This window comes from Micropterus dolomieu, linkage group LG05 (assembly GCF_021292245.1).
Source record: "Micropterus dolomieu isolate WLL.071019.BEF.003 ecotype Adirondacks linkage group LG05, ASM2129224v1, whole genome shotgun sequence".
NCBI classification, from domain to species: Eukaryota; Metazoa; Chordata; class Actinopteri; order Centrarchiformes; family Centrarchidae; genus Micropterus; species Micropterus dolomieu.
In genome coordinates, this window is record NC_060154.1 from 6,404,513 (window position 1) to 6,420,314 (window position 15,802).

Genomic DNA, 15,802 nt, shown 5'->3' on the forward strand with positions numbered 1-15,802 from the left:
ACTGTGACAGCAAAAAGTCTTTTGGCTCAGTGTGTTTTCTGACTAGCCCACCTACAAGGCTCATTTGCCAAACACCAACATAGCATCACTGACTTAGATTCCCTGAGAGCTTCTTATCTAAACAATACGGTTACATCTCTTGACATGTGTGATGGGATGTTGCAGGGTTGTGACATTATTTTTGGGCCTACATGTAACCCTCCATTTAGGCTTTGGTCAGCTTCACTGTTTAAACTCTTGTTTACAACTTTGTCTTTTCACAGAAGACATTTTGACTTGACTTTGTCATAACAGGAAAAGCACATGTGTAATTTACACTATTAAAGATGGATCTGTTCCATTTAGGTATATCAATCAGCCATGTCAGTAAGCCACTGTGCACCACAGGGCCCTGGCACAGGTAAAGCTAGATTGCAGCCATTATTAATGTTATTAATTACACATATGGTTTTCTTGCTGTGACATATCAAAAGGTCTTCTGTGAAAAAATGCCTCTAAGAATGATGGAGACTGTTTCACCCCAAACAGGTACTATGAATTAAAGTCAAACACATGCACAGCCCTGAGAGCAGTTCTTTTTTAAAAACATCTCTTTAGGTGATCAATAGATGTATAGGGGATTTAACGCTGGTGGAGAACATGAACAATAACCCAGAGTTTGAAACCAGACAGTAGGTTTTGACCTTTTGTAGCTAAATGTCAGAGTCTAGAGAATAAAATCTAAAAATCCAGAGACTATAATGTAGAGATGCTCAATGCTGCAGTGTCTGGCATTACCACCGATGATTACTGGTTGGTCTGTGTTTAATAATGATGCAATGTCATACAGTTTAGGATGCATTCTAACCCTAACCCTGTCCTTCCATGTGCCAATGTGGAAAAACCTTAGAGATCACATGCATACATGGAAAGTCCGAAGCAGAGAGAGCAGCAGCAAAGATCACCAGGGTAAAGAACAGATTAGCATCAATAAATACAGAAATACATTGATTGGACAGGAATGGCCTTGAAGGACGAACTGTGACGGTGGTGGGTTCTAAGTGGCTTGCAGAGAAAGCAGCAAGGGTAAGCAGGCTAGAGCGACTTGAATAAGGCACCTTGTAGGGCTTTGTCTATGAATGCTAAGAAGGAAATCAGCTGAGCTGTCAGCTGATGTGGGCTTGATATGACATGGGCTCCATTGTGAGCTGATCTTAACTTTGACTGAACCAACGGTATAGTCAATTTATAGATCACATAGACTAAATATACAAAGCAACATTATCATTTGTATATAATAATAATAATAATAACAATAATAATAATAATAATAATATTTTGTATATTTATTTCTATGGTGATCAACAAGTCACATGATCACATGGCCTGTATGTAATTGGAAACAACCTCAACCCTGATGAAGGTAAGACAGCGGAAAACATCTAGTGAATAAAAAGTAGTGTACTGAAGAAGAAAAAGGGAGGTACTGTGTTTTTGTTTTGAAGACTCAAACATGTCAACGTTGTGTAGTAGTAATTTGTAAAAAGCCCCGAGTCCATCTTTAACTTGTTAGTTCTTGGCTTAAGACTTGGCTGAACATTAGGAGGCACTTATTGGTCATTATTGGTCTACCTATATTACCAGTAACAAATGTTATTACTATACCATGCTTAAAGACCCTTGAAAAAGACCACAACTCCCATCCTATCATAATGAGGCACTGTTTAATTGCTGTACTGCAGTTTGACCGCTGGGTGTCGCTGTCCTGTCACAAAACCACGATGCCTGGGCGGGGGAGACCTGACCATTGGGCAGTCAGCCGGTCCAGATGGAAAGGAACGGGTGATTGGTTTACAATCTGCCATGCTCTCTCCTGATTGGGCAGAAAGGTGTGAGAAAGAAGAAGGCTGAGAAGAGAGAGAGAGAGAGAGAGAGAGATAGATCCACCAGCAGTTCATCTGCTCCAGTCCCCGTTGACACACGCGCACACACACAAAGACACACACGAGAGCTGAGATGTGACTGTTCACCAGAGGAATACTGCGTGTTTCTGAGGGATTTTCTTTTCTGTCAGCCGGATAATGAGAGAGGACAGGCGGGGAATAATTTTGGCCATGCAGGCCACTTGGGTCGCGGTGCTTCTCTGTGTGACTACTTCGGTCTGCGCTGTGGAAGGTAAGTGTGCAAAGAAGGGATATTTTTCAGTGTTCAGATTATGCAGGGGAAATGCTTGCATTAATTAATGCACAAACTGTGGTTAAAGCAAAGCTGCCCTGTAAAGTATCCAGTATCCAAAAATAAAAATATCCTTGTACTATCCTTATAGACTTAGAGTTTAACTTAACCAGACCTTTCCAACAGACAGGTATATTGTGATATTTAAGTGACATTGCTTTAGGGTTAAGAACTTTTCTTGTTTGTCAGTGTTAACTGGGCAAGTTTGGGGTTTAATATGAGGGTTAATTGTGTTTCAGCAGTGGAATTTTGGACAGTACAGGAATGCAACGGTGCCTCATTGGAGCTTAAAGAGTCTAATTGCCCGTATGTCACAAATGAAAAATAATAAATTAGATCTAAAACATGTTGTTTATTCTACATTAATATAATCTAAAATATTTTCTATACCAAAATTGCCTTTTAATAATCTTGAGGGACATGTATGCATAATACTGTAGCATGAAAAAACATAACACTGTTTATTCTAAATACATTTGTTATTATAGAGCATTGTATTTGTAGAGACTTCACTTATATCAGGTGTATCATCCATAATCTTAAACCACTTAAAGATCTGTAATGTTCCATGATACTGTACGATGCACATTACTGTGTTTCTCCCTCCTGAGTGCACTGTTGTAGCTCCATTAATACATGCTGCTGCTCACCTGGAGAGGCAAAGTGAAGCATAATTATAGCTCACAGGTGCTCAGTGACTCCATATAACTGCTGCCACATCCCCTACTTCTCCTTCACTCACTCTTCCCCAACATTACCTCCTGATCCTCTTGCTGTTGCCTCCAAAGCATCATCTCCCCCTGCTCCTATCCAAACATCAACTTCTGGCTATTATGTTGCACCTCTCCAAATATTACCTCCTGCTAGTTCACCTAAAGCATCACCCTCCTGCAGCTCCTGCAGCTCCTGCAGCTCATCACACAGAACCAGCTCCTGCTGCTCCACATGCGTCTCCCACTGCCACTGCTCCTCTTCAAGAATCACATTTTTTACTCCTGCTGCTCTTTGGATATGCTTATCCTACTCCACCCCAAGCATCAGCTATACTACTCCTCCTGCTTCTTTTGCTGCAGTATCACCTCTGCTACTTCTCCTTAAAGCCTTACTAACTAATGCTCCTGCTGCTCCTCACACAGAATAAGCCCCCGCTCCTCCACAAGCAAATGTCTGGCTCTAGCTGCTGCTGCTACAAGCATTTCCTATTGCTCCTTCTGCCATTTATCCCCAAGAATTACTGTGTGCTTCCTATTTTTAAGAATCACCTCCTGCTCCTCCTGTTGCTCCTCTTCATGCAGCATCAGATTCTACTCATGCTGCCCCTCCTCAAGCATGACCTCCTACTCCTTTTTTCCCCTCCTCCCCAAGCATCACCTACTGTTTCCCCCTTTGCTCCTCCCCAACCATCACTTCTTGCCCCACCTGCTGCTCTTTCATGCACTTCACCTTCTGCTCCTGCTGTATCCATTGCTCCTACATCCGACATCCCTAACTGGCACCCATGCTACCTTCTTTCTGTTCTTCTCCTCTGAAAGCATATCATCCTGCTCTTCCTTCAGATCAACTTCTCCTCCTCTTTTTATTCTCTTACATCTTCTTTACCAGTCTTCAAACAAGTCCCTCACCTCCCCGGCTTGCTCCTCTTCACATTCCTTTTGCTTCCTCTCCAGCTCCTCCTGCAGCATCCCCTATCAACCTCCACTCCCATGTCCTCTACCGCTTCTCCTTCTGCTTCTACTGCTGCTGTCCCTTATGGAAGCACTAGATTAGTCTACTGCTGTGTTTTAATGGTGCGCGTAATGACGGGCTCCGTAGTGAGTCTCACCCATTATGAGACATGTAAATGTGCTGAAGGGCAGGTCTATTTTGATTAAACAGAACTGTGTGTGTGTGTGTGGAAGAGAGAGGTAGGAGGTTAAGACTGAGAGGAGAGACAAACAGGTACAGTGTGGGTGGTGGGTTGTTTTGTGGTCACGGTGGCCTTTTCATGGTAAGTAGGTGCCTAATGAACTTATGTATAAGCTGGTCTGAGTCTGTTGATGTAAAATAGACGCACTGCTGTCACAGCCACTGCTATTATATCTTCTGTGTGTACACATTTAAACTTCTCCTCCATAAGCTTTCAGACCTTTTCCCCTTAGAGCCCTACCGATGTATGCACTGTACCGATATTATTGGCTGATTCTTACTTTTCACAGATATATCACTATCAGCGTATATATGTCGGTCTTCAAATAACAAGAAATTGCGGTAAACACAAAAGACATACAATATGCAAAACAAATGCAAGGTAATGTATTCAAAAAGATATTTTGTCTGACCTCCATTGTGCATTTGAGAAGAACCACTACAGCTGACAAATGATTCATTGATTATCACAATTGTCGCTGATTAATTCTCTCTCCACCTACTAATTGTTTCAGCCCTAATCTGTTGACAAACAGTATATAATGGTTGAAAAAAGATTCTCAGTAGCTTTCATTGCATAGAAAGAAACAAAAAGGTACTGAAAAAAGGTTTAAATTAATACATAATTAGTCATCACAGGCTGTTATAAGTGTAATCAAAAGATCATTATATTCCTAAAACTGGCTTGTCCAAAACATATATATCATCATACATATCATATAGTTGCAGATTTATTTTCTGTTGATTGATTCATCATTCCAGTTGTAAATATAATATTGATTATTATTAGTTCCTTTTTATTTAAGTTTGATAAGAAGCCTATTTTTCTTATGTTAAATGTGTCTATTTACACCCACACAATTACTAGGTCAAACCCATTTCAAAAATATTTTGTTTATGTTCTGTGTTTATGTTATTATTAGCCTCATATCAATATTGGCCACTGCTTCAAAAATCCTTTAGTTTTCTCTTTTTTTGTCTCTCTGTTTTCTCTATCTGTTTATGTGTTTCTCTTGGAATTTCTTTTTGCCCCGATCATGCTGATTGCTGTGCATGGTGTGAGTACTTTCTTGACTTTAAATGTATATGTCTTTATTAGGGATGCACCAAAAAGTGTTTCCCACAGGATTCGGAGAGACTATGGGGGGTGGGTCTAAGGCCATTTACTTTTAATGCACACATGTAATATGTTTTATACTTTCTGTGAATATAATCCAATTAATCTTATTTCCATCCTGTATAGACACCTTATTTTGAAAAACGGATGTTGTCTATCCACATGTGTCCGACGCAATTTGATAAATAATATTGTATGTGGTTCTCATGTTGCGTAACATGACGACTTCACAGCCTCTCTTCAGTTAGGACTCTCATAGTTCAACACTTGTCTTTGTAAAGAGAGAAACTGACAGGATAAAGTCACTAACCTGCCTGTCAGCTCGCACTGGTCCGTTTCAGTGGATTTACCATAAAGGCGTGAATACGTGTGCACTCCAAATTTAGGTGCGGCTAGCTTAATCGCCTTCTCATAAACGAGTGACAGAATCACTCAAGGCGGGTCAGACCGTTTGTTGCCTTTTCTAAGAAGTCAGCCACAGACGGAGTGGATGTACTAGGAGACAGTTCTGCAGAACAGTGTCTGCAAATGGCAATTTTTGCATCTTTCTCAGACCCTTTAAAATGCTTCCACACTGCCGACATGTCAACGTAATTGTTTGGTAAAATTTCTTTGGTCTTTTGACTTATTAGGCCGAACACCAAAAGTGGCCGAACCCAAAGTAAACATTTTGCTGTGATTAAATAGCAATAAACAGATTAAACTGATGCAGAAATAACTACAACATGATGCAGATTTGTTAAACATATGAATTCATGCTTTGTCAGGACAACAGGACAACAAGACAGCAGGACAACAACTTCTAAAATGTTTGTTTTCTGAATGGAGTTTGGATCGATCATGGCTATGCTATGCTAACTTGGTCACCGTAAAGTACAATGATAGCTGGAATAAAGTTACAGACACATGTTTTCTGAACTCACCAGGTAGTTCAACCTCTTCGCTTTCTTTTCTCCCAGCAATGTCCAGTTTTGTCCGGTTCTTATATAAATATGAAGTCGTAGTCCGACAGAGCTAACGACGCTAACAACAACACTGGAGCCGGATGTGCACGGAAGCTGCTGAGAAGCTCCAGTGAAGATAAATCAACGTTGAAATCCCAAAAACTAAAGTAAAAAGCTAATTTAATAAAAGCAGTTTACTCCGAGCTCCACCCGCGAGTAAACTGCGTAGTTGTAAGACCAGAATCCGACCGACTACGGGGGTTTATTTGTCCAATGTTTGCAGCGCTGCTCCCTGCTCTTCTCCCCCAAGTTTAGCAGCTCTCAGCCGGCCTGCAGATTTTCAATGCCCCGCTCTGCCCGGCCCTCTCCACACAACGCTCTGAAGCCTCGGTGACGTACTGACAGTCTCAACAGTGATAGGCACTGATAGGCTATCGCGACTCAGCATCATGCAACTTCTTCGCTTTAGTTGAAGATATTCAACTCACACGAATTCCTTTGCGTTGCCTTCGCGTCGCTTTGCGCCGCCCGACAGTAAATCGCGGCTCTATGTGTCTTTGCATTGACTTTGCATGTAAACTCACCGCCCAGAACGCTCGCTTCGCTTTTGGTCTGAAAGCAACATAAGAAAATGGGTGGCCACCCCAGTGGCCCCCCTGGCATGGAGCATACGTATAAAATGCTATATACTGTATATATATTATGTAACCCCTGCGTTTGAGTTAAAAGGTGAATAGCACTTTAAGAGGGTAACCTCTGACCCTGAGCTGTGACAGACTATGATATTTATTTTTGGAGAGGCCATGATTCGTCCATGTAGATGGCAGTCACGTTTCTAAAATTGAGACTGGTTAAGGGGCGGGACTAACAGGCATAGCGGATCGGAGTACACCGGGGTTGTGCCGAATGTGTGTGTTTTCTTTGGAGGCAGCAACAAGCTGCAGAAGAAAGATAAGCATAATTTAATTAATTATTAATTATTAATTGAGACAGTTAGTAGCCTGGCTAGTTTATAATATGTATGTTACACTGCTACACAGTTTTTTGTATTGTACTGTGTGTGAGAGCTATTAGTCTGCAGATAGCAACAGGTTAGTACCATCGCTAACAGCAAGCTAAGCGTACAAACACTAACCCTGACAGCACTGTGTGTGACCAGCTGTTAACGTTATGCTTCGAGGAAGACCATCCTGTGCCTGTTTTCATCTTAATCTTTCTGAGAGGATTCCAAAACCTGAGAACAGAGGGACTCATCTGGACGATGCTGTGAAACTGGGCTTAATGTTACTTAGAAGGGTAAACATCGCAACAAGCGCCATTGAGCAGCATAACAAACACTGCGGGGGCACAACGAGTCGGCGGTCTGAAAAACTAGTCATCCATCCATCCGCCTTTCTGGGGTGAGTGAAAGCATCTTTTATCATCCTGACTCTGCTGCTGGTCCCTGCATGGGCAAATTGACGTGCAGGATCGGTTGAAAATAGGCTACGGATTACGGTTGTTGTCATAATGTTGTTGTCATATAGCCACTGTCATATTCCCTTATTATTCTGGATTTTTAGGCCAATATGCTGGCTCAGACGTATGTGATATATATTGACGGACATTCTTTCCATTATGATTGCAGGATCTCTGGATCCCTAAAACGTTGTCTGTGTGCGTCATTGGTGACTTCAGCGGTGTTGAGCTCACTGCTGTTTGCTTATGGCCCTGTAGGCTCATTTATTCTGAGCTTGGTTGTGCATTCTTAATTTAGGTTTGTGACAGTGATACTGTAACTTGCCTCTCTCGCTGTGGAGCCATGCTGTTTGTTGACACGTTAAAAAACACAGTAGCAAGAATAACTATCCTAGTTGTTTTTAACAAGAATAACACCAAACTTGTGAAATAGTATGTTAATAAATAATTACACAACTCTATACAGACACATATCGTGTATTTCAATTTGTCAATACACTCCTACAAATAAAAGATGTATTTGTTTTTTTAAGGAAAAGGTCAACTAGCCTATTTGCCTAACACATAGAGATAATACATTAAACAGGATTTTTATGGTTTTAGTCTACGGACATTAGACAACTAGTAGGCGTAACATTAACTGTAAAATAAGAAACCAAAGTAATTCAGTCTGTGATTCCTTAACTCATATTTTTACGTAGTATTCAACTAGTCTATATAGTGCATAATAGAATTTATGGCTTTAGGTTTAGTGTGCCCTGCGATGGACTGGCGACCTGTCCAGGGTGTACCCCGCCTTTCGCACGATGTAAGCTGGGATTGGCTCCAGCCCCCCATGACCCTGTACGCAGGATAAGCAGTTGACGATGGATGGATGGATGGAAGGATGGTTTAGTGTGCCACCCCAGGATTTTCAGTGGCCCCATCTGGCCACCCCTAGGAAAATTTTCTGGGGTCGCCACTGGAAATACCTCATTCTGGTTATAGCTGTTTGCTGTCATCTATATAGCCTGAAATTGCAGCACTAATACAATGACCTTTACGTTCCCTCAGGGTTTACACCTTTCCACAGAGCCCAAAATGCAGTAGAGTAATCCAGAATTTGACCCTGTAATTTTGAAAGTCAATGCAAACCCTGACCCAGCGGATATTGGTGAGTATAAGTGCTACATATCCCACAAACAGGCCTTGGGAGGGGTGACAAAGTCATCTGTGTCTGAACCAAATGCCCAGTCAGCAGCTGGCTCTGTCACTGAAATTGCTGATTTGTGTCAGTGTTGAGTGTCGAGGGGTCGAGGAGTTAATTTCTTTTGACTTTTCAATGCAAGAGCTTCTACTGTATTTGGAGCCTAATTTAGAAATCCTGACTTTCCCTTCTACAGAGGCAAGGCTGCATGTAAAATGTACACTGTATATATGATTACACTGCACATATTATTTCTGCTTCTACACATAAACTATTTCTGTCCTTTTCCCTGGAGCCTGAACACATACATGTGTGCCCCATCTGTCATCTTGTGGGAATGCTAAAGGTTAAACATCATCGATCCTGTTATAGATGCTGGTATTAACATGACAAGCTATAATTTGTGAGTTTGTTCAGTATATGTGTATGTGTGTGTGCGAAACAAATGATGAACAAATCTACTGAGGGAACCCTATCACACGCTTATTGCAAAGAGATATGCAGATGTCACACTGCACTGCTACCACACACACACACACACACACACACACATATACACATACTGTATCCTGCAACAAGCTCTGCAAACTCATGTTTTAAAGATTTGGTTTCTATATTCATCTGGTGACAGGTTATCAATGTGACAGACAGATAGTTGAACTGGGGAAAAGTAGGAGCTTGGAAGAAGATCCTTCGCACCAGTCCTGAGGCTTTTACTCCATTGTTTCCCAGTATATTTTCCCTCAGGGTCTCCCTTCAGTATTAAATATTTATTTCCACATAGCATTCAAATTGTTTCAGAATAAATTTGGCTTTCTTCTTCCGTAAGGTACTTGGAACCTGTGGGGTTATTTACCTTTTGCTGAGAGACTCAGAGTCCTGGGCTTTGGTACTATATTTCCCACAGCGAATTGGGCATCAAGAGGCAATTTGATATCAGTCAGTCTGGTAAGGCACTATGCTTCTCTGTATCCACAGGCTATCAGACTTTAATATCACAGTTTTTAGTGGTTCAGGAAGTAATTTCTAACAAAACATGCTCAGTGTTTACTGAGATGTGATTAATAAGTTCCAATAGTGTGAAAATGTATCCTTAACTATGAATCCTCACACTTTGACTGTGAAATTTCACACAACACAACAATCCTTTTCTCATATTCATGGAAGAACTTGTTGCTCTACTGGATCAGTGATGACTCATCGACTACTGAGGAAATATATCATTTTTCTCTGCTATACTTATTGCAGCATTTCTGTACCAAATGTTTGGGTCATAATTTATACATCTTTTTCTTATGTGGATTGTGAATAAGCTCTGAACAACATGATCTAAAATTGTTTATACTCTATCTGCAGCTGTAGCCAGTTTTGTACATGTTTTTTAAGTCCCAAAAGTCCTTCATCCTTCAATCACAAGTCAAGATGCAAGTCTTTTAAGTCTCTGAATCCTTAAAATTACATTGCATTTGAACAGTTTCCCTTTAAAGTTATGTTGATTGTACTTAGATCCAGCCTGTTCAATGCATAGACCATATAATTAAGCATCTAAGTTGAGTGTCTATGCAAGGTCTGTCTGACTGGCACTCTCATACATTTTTATTCTCATTTTCATGTATGTTCCAGAATTTTTCCAGAGTTGAAAACTAAACATCTTTTAGCAGCCAAGTCCTCGTTTTTGTGACTTTGTCCAATTCGAGTCCAAGTCAAGTTTCAAGTCTACAGTTCTGTCTGTAGCAAAACCGGTACTGTGCAACTGATTTACATTCACAGACCTTATTTGGCATCAGTGGTGGTAATATGGCTTTTGCCACTTTGGGGCAGCAGAACAAGCTGTAAACACAACCTTTACATTATTTTAGTTCTGTTTTGGTCGACACGAACTCCTGAGGGAAATATCTGGCTCTTTAGCTGCTAAATGCTCTTATATTCACCAGATAGTTGGTAACGTCTGCCATTTGGTGCTCAGCTGGTGGTGTGCGGTTGGTTTATCAGGGGTTTCTTTTGCTGAAAACAGTTGCCTACTGGAAACAAGATTGAGAGCGCTGAGAATTCTCAGAAGAGTGAAAGGGGAATTGCAGAATTGTGCGGTAATTCTCTCTTGATTATAGCAGCTTTAAGCTTGGCATTTAATGTTTGGTGCAGAATACATATATATCTATATGTGTGTGTGTGTGTGTGTGTGTGTGTGTGTGTATGTATGTATGTATGTATATATATATATAGAGGCATCTAGAAAGTGCTGTCAATAACAGCACAAGGAGAGTGATGCCTGATGTATACGACCTTCTGCGTGAATATACCATTCATATCAACAATAGTCAATCAGCATCTAAACCACCTTTATTACAAACATTTAACTACAATCACTATTCTTCCTCTACAGCTGGCATTGCTGACATGTTTAAAAGCATAAAATAGATTTTAGCTGCAGAGAGAAGCAGAAAGCTTGCACATTATAAAACACTTCACCACCCAAACTCCTCAGGTTATTTGCATAACAAACCAGTCTAAATAGATTATATTTCCCTGATATGAAACTATAATAGATACCGTTAGAGAACAGAGCACTGGTGGGCATAAAAAGAATGAAAGAATCTTTTGTTTTCACCTAAAACTCTCCCCTTTCTTTTCACGTGGGTCCATTATACTGTCACTTCAACTAATTTGCAGCTCAAAGAGTCACATCAATACACCACTATGTTAGGCAAACGTCAGTGGCATGCTCTTTGAGTTGTTCTGTCTTCTCCTTTTCAACATGCAAGGTAAGCAATAGTAATAAGTAAAAAACACCTTGATTTATCTTGACCTCAGGCCTCTTACTGACTTCCTTTACTACCAACGATATAGAAGAGAAAACAGGAGAAATGAAAGAATTTGAAATATGCATTAACTACTTTTAAATGCAATTTATGCATAAAGCGAAACAGAGCTTACTCCAAAGTGGGGTCCTCTAGTTTTCCTGCAGTGATGGCGCAGCACCATTATTCCACTTCAGAAACACAGTGTTACATGCATATTCTTGTGCAGTGCTGGCATGCAATATACAAAATAAACAAAACATCTATATTAATGGAAATTAAATGTGTTTAGATAAGGGCTTTAACTGTGATTTTTAATTATTGTTTAATCTATCAATTATTTGTTGGATTAAATTAAATTGTTAATTGCTTTGTTTATAAAATGTCAGAATGTATTGTAAAACCTTAAAACCCTAGTCAGGTGCCCATATGAACATTGAAAGGAGCTCATCTTGCTGTAGTTATCACATGTTCCCAGAGTCAAAGATGTCACCTTCAGGTTACTTTCATGTTTTTTAATTTGTTGTTTGACTGTTGTTGACCAACAGTCTAATTTCAGAGATATTCAATTTACAATGATGTAAAACCTAGTGAAACCTAGAATCAGTAAATGTTTCTTAATAAATGACTTAAAACATGAATTGTTTCTGTTGAATCGATTATTCGGTTAATCAGCTATAGTCAACGCTAGTTCAACATTCAATCATTCAACTGCAGTACAGTTAATCAGTTTACTAGTTAATTGCCAACATAATCAGTGTTAGGCAGTAAGATACTATTGTATTACAGTAGATTTTGTGGGGGGTTTTATGAGTAAGCATTAGTGTAAGGAATTACATTTTGAAATTAGTAACTACATTACAGTTAATAATTTCAGTGATTCTCCAAAAGGTTTAGCTTGGTTCTGTCTTACTGGTAGTTTGATGGAGGGCTAAGTTTTGTTTTTCGTAGTGTTCAGTGGGCAGACTGCTCTGGGACGTGTTAACTTAGCTCAGGGGCTGGAGCAGTTACGCAGTTCCACCAAAAGAGTAAAAATACTTTTCCTGGGAACTCCAAAATGTTCTTATTTACATGTGTTTTTGTTAGTTAGCTAGCCACTGGTAAGCCTACAACCAGGAATCATAGGTCTTGTTCAGAGCTGCAAGGTGTAGCTTCACTGTAGGAACAGGCCTAGTGGAGTGTGCAGTCACTGGGGCTAATGTGAAGTGACCGTGACATAAGCTAGCTGTTGATGGTTAGTAAATAGTAAAACCACAAAACCAGACAAATTATTCAACCACTATGTCTCGTTTGATATTCTATATTTGTCTGGATGAAGAGGATAGTTGTTCAAAAGCACCTTTGATTGAGCTGTGTAATGTAATGAGCAATGTCACTATTTACCTTTGCTGCTGAGTAATCAGTATCAGTATAGTTGCATTAAAGTACTCATATCATTCTATTCTGTTCTATTATTCCACACGGCATGCTGCATACTGCAGCTCTGTGCTTTAGACCTTTATAGCTCAGCATATGATTGAACATAATGGCCCATTATTTATTTGCTGGTTGAGAGTGGGCCCTCTGCCAGCCTCTTCAGGTTCCTGCTGTGGGCATATGGTCTCACAGATAGCCACGCTGGATATTAAGGACTGTGTCACTGTTGGAGCAAAAGAAAATGGGGGGAAGAGGACATAATTGGTGAGACATCACACATCAGTGATTTTGCCTCACCTTGAAAAGGTTGCGGGGAAAATGTGTCTCATCAGGAATTTTAATTAGGTTAGATTTGAAAGAAATGTTAAACAGTATAAATGTTGAGATGTTGAGGTTTAAAAATGGTGAGGATTAAAACAGGATTGATGTGTAAACAAATTAGGGCTGCAACTATCTTATTTTTATTGATTATTGTCTCGGATACCTTTTCAATGGGATTAAAGAATAGGTTCACAGTTGTATAAATACAAATACAAATTTCTACAACTACAAAAGAGGGTTTGTTTCTTGCAATACTCATTCCTTCTGTTGTGTAAGTGATTGGGGACAAAATCATTAAAGTCTGAAGCTAATATGTGGCTTCAACATTCTGAGTTTGACAATTCAAGTTATTAATTTTAATGTTACAATGTTTTTAGTATTAAATTAGCTATTTGTGTTTCCGTGTTTTTCCTGCATTGGCAGGATAACAAAAATAGATTTTTTTAAACTAAAAATGTTGTAGCTTTGGAATCCAATTAATCTGATCAACTCAGACTGCTGAAGCCTCACTTTTAAATATATTTTTGCATAGAACAAGGACTGTGATTTTTGACCCTTAAAACTTACACTGGAAGTACATTAGGAAGAGATAGTTTCATGTTCACTTTAAACAGGAGTAATAACTACAGCAAGATAAGCTCCTTTCAATGTTCATAAGGGCACCTGACTATGGTTTTAAGGTTTTACTTGAAAAATTGTGAACCTGTCATTTAATCATTTAAGGTAAGTGACCAAGTAGATGTCAACCAACAGGCAAAACAATAAAATATATAATTTACATGATGATAAAACATACAAACGCATTTGAGAAGCTGTATTAAGTATTTTATATATAAAATGTATTCGCTGTTGATTAAAATTATGATCACAGTAATCAAGTGTTGTTTCAGTAAGATATAATTTGGGCTTTTTGACAAGACTAAGAATTATTTCTGAATTTTGAGAAGCATTTTTCTTGTTATTTATTATTTTTATTTTAGTTTTCTACCTGCACAGGCCTTTGTGCATGTTTCAGTTTAAACTTTAGGTTGACCAAGCGTACATGCTCTTTTTATCGCAGTACACTGCTCAATTTCATCCACACCTGCCTTTTACAGCCACAGGCTTCTGTTCTGTTGGCCGCTAAGCTGCTATACCGGAGCAGTGGGGCATTCAGTGGTTCTGCTCAGGAACAGAGGGAAAGTGACCGCAGGATAAAGAAAAGAATATTGTAAAGGCCTGACACGTGTACTTTGAGTGTCGACTTTTGTCTGGCAAAATGTCACACACTTTGCACGTGTGCAAACTGTGCACGTATCATGACTTCACATTTCAGGCATTTTGAGTTTTTTGTCCTCTTGTTCTCCTTACTAAATATTCAACACAGCGGGGGCAAAGCAAAACCAGGGCAGAGCAGGGAGGCAGGAGAGCGGCAGGGGCAATTTTAGTTTGACAGTTTTACTCTGTGTGACAGCAGTTTTGATAGCAAATCTCCTGAGAGTTAGAGAGAGAAGTGTGGAGGAGGACAGAAAATGAGTTAAAACAAACAAAAAAAGACATAAAGAGAGAGAGGACGAACCCAGTGGTTAGCCTTCTGCAGTTTGATATATGGAGCAGAGGGCCAATAAGTGTCAGGTCCCTCCCACTAGGGAGCCAATCTAACAAGCTCTTGGTATTTGAGTGGCTGTTAGCAGGTTTGCAATCACACTTGGCAATTTTTGACGGCTGTGGAATTTAAATTATAAAGCTGCAACCTCTTTCTATCAGCATCTACAATTTTATGATCCTTCTGTCTGAAACTATTTATTCATCCACCAAAATACTTACACTTTTATATTATTAACATTCCTGTAAAATGAATGCAAAACGCCTATTCAAGGCATATCCAAAGTAAATTGAATGTAGTTCTTGAACCATTTGGAGTATATGCATGGTTTTGGGCTTCTCTGAAAGATAACACTCTGGAGTGTCTAACCCAAAAGTCAGTTTAAACATACTAAAGCTAATATATTTTTCATTTCCGCTTGAAAATGCTTGCCAACAAATGCATGCAGACAACTATAGCTGGGACTTCAGTGTTTCCCATTAATTAACGAGACCATGGCGGCCCACCATAGTCTAATTTGCTCCGCCATAGTCTCAAATTAAAACAAAAATAGTTTTACACATCTCATAATTACATTTCAGACCTCTAGCGCTGTGTTTTGAGCTGCTGCTCAGCACTACTGTAAGCTCGCACACTTGGGCATCGAGACAACCACTTTTCTTTCGTGGTAACTACGGTAACGTTAACGGTCTGTTTCTGTCACTCGTGTGTGAGAAGGCGATTAAGCTAGCCGCACCTACATTTGGAGTGCACACGTATTCAAGCCTTTATGGTAAGTGAAACGGCCCAGAGCGAGCTGACAGGCAGGTTAGTGACTTTATCCTGTCAGTTTCTCTCTTAACTAAGAGAAGTGTTGCA

The 15,802-nt window shown here is 39.8% G+C and overlaps 1 protein-coding gene across 3 annotated transcripts in view; it reads left to right on the forward strand.

Annotated features, from left to right (window-relative positions):
- The first annotated feature begins 1,942 nt into the window (after positions 1 to 1,942).
- LOC123970727 (ephrin type-B receptor 1-like) overlaps positions 1,943 to 15,802 on the forward strand; it is a 102,418-nt gene continuing 88,558 nt past the window's right edge. For 2 of the 3 annotated variants that reach the window (XM_046048951.1, XM_046048964.1), the window contains exon 1: positions 1,943 to 2,154. In XM_046048951.1, coding sequence (XP_045904907.1) covers positions 2,061 to 2,154 — 94 coding nt within the window. In that variant the 5' untranslated portion in view covers positions 1,943 to 2,060. The remainder of the gene's footprint in view (positions 2,155 to 15,802) is intronic. The other variant, XM_046048959.1, reaches the window with a different exon arrangement.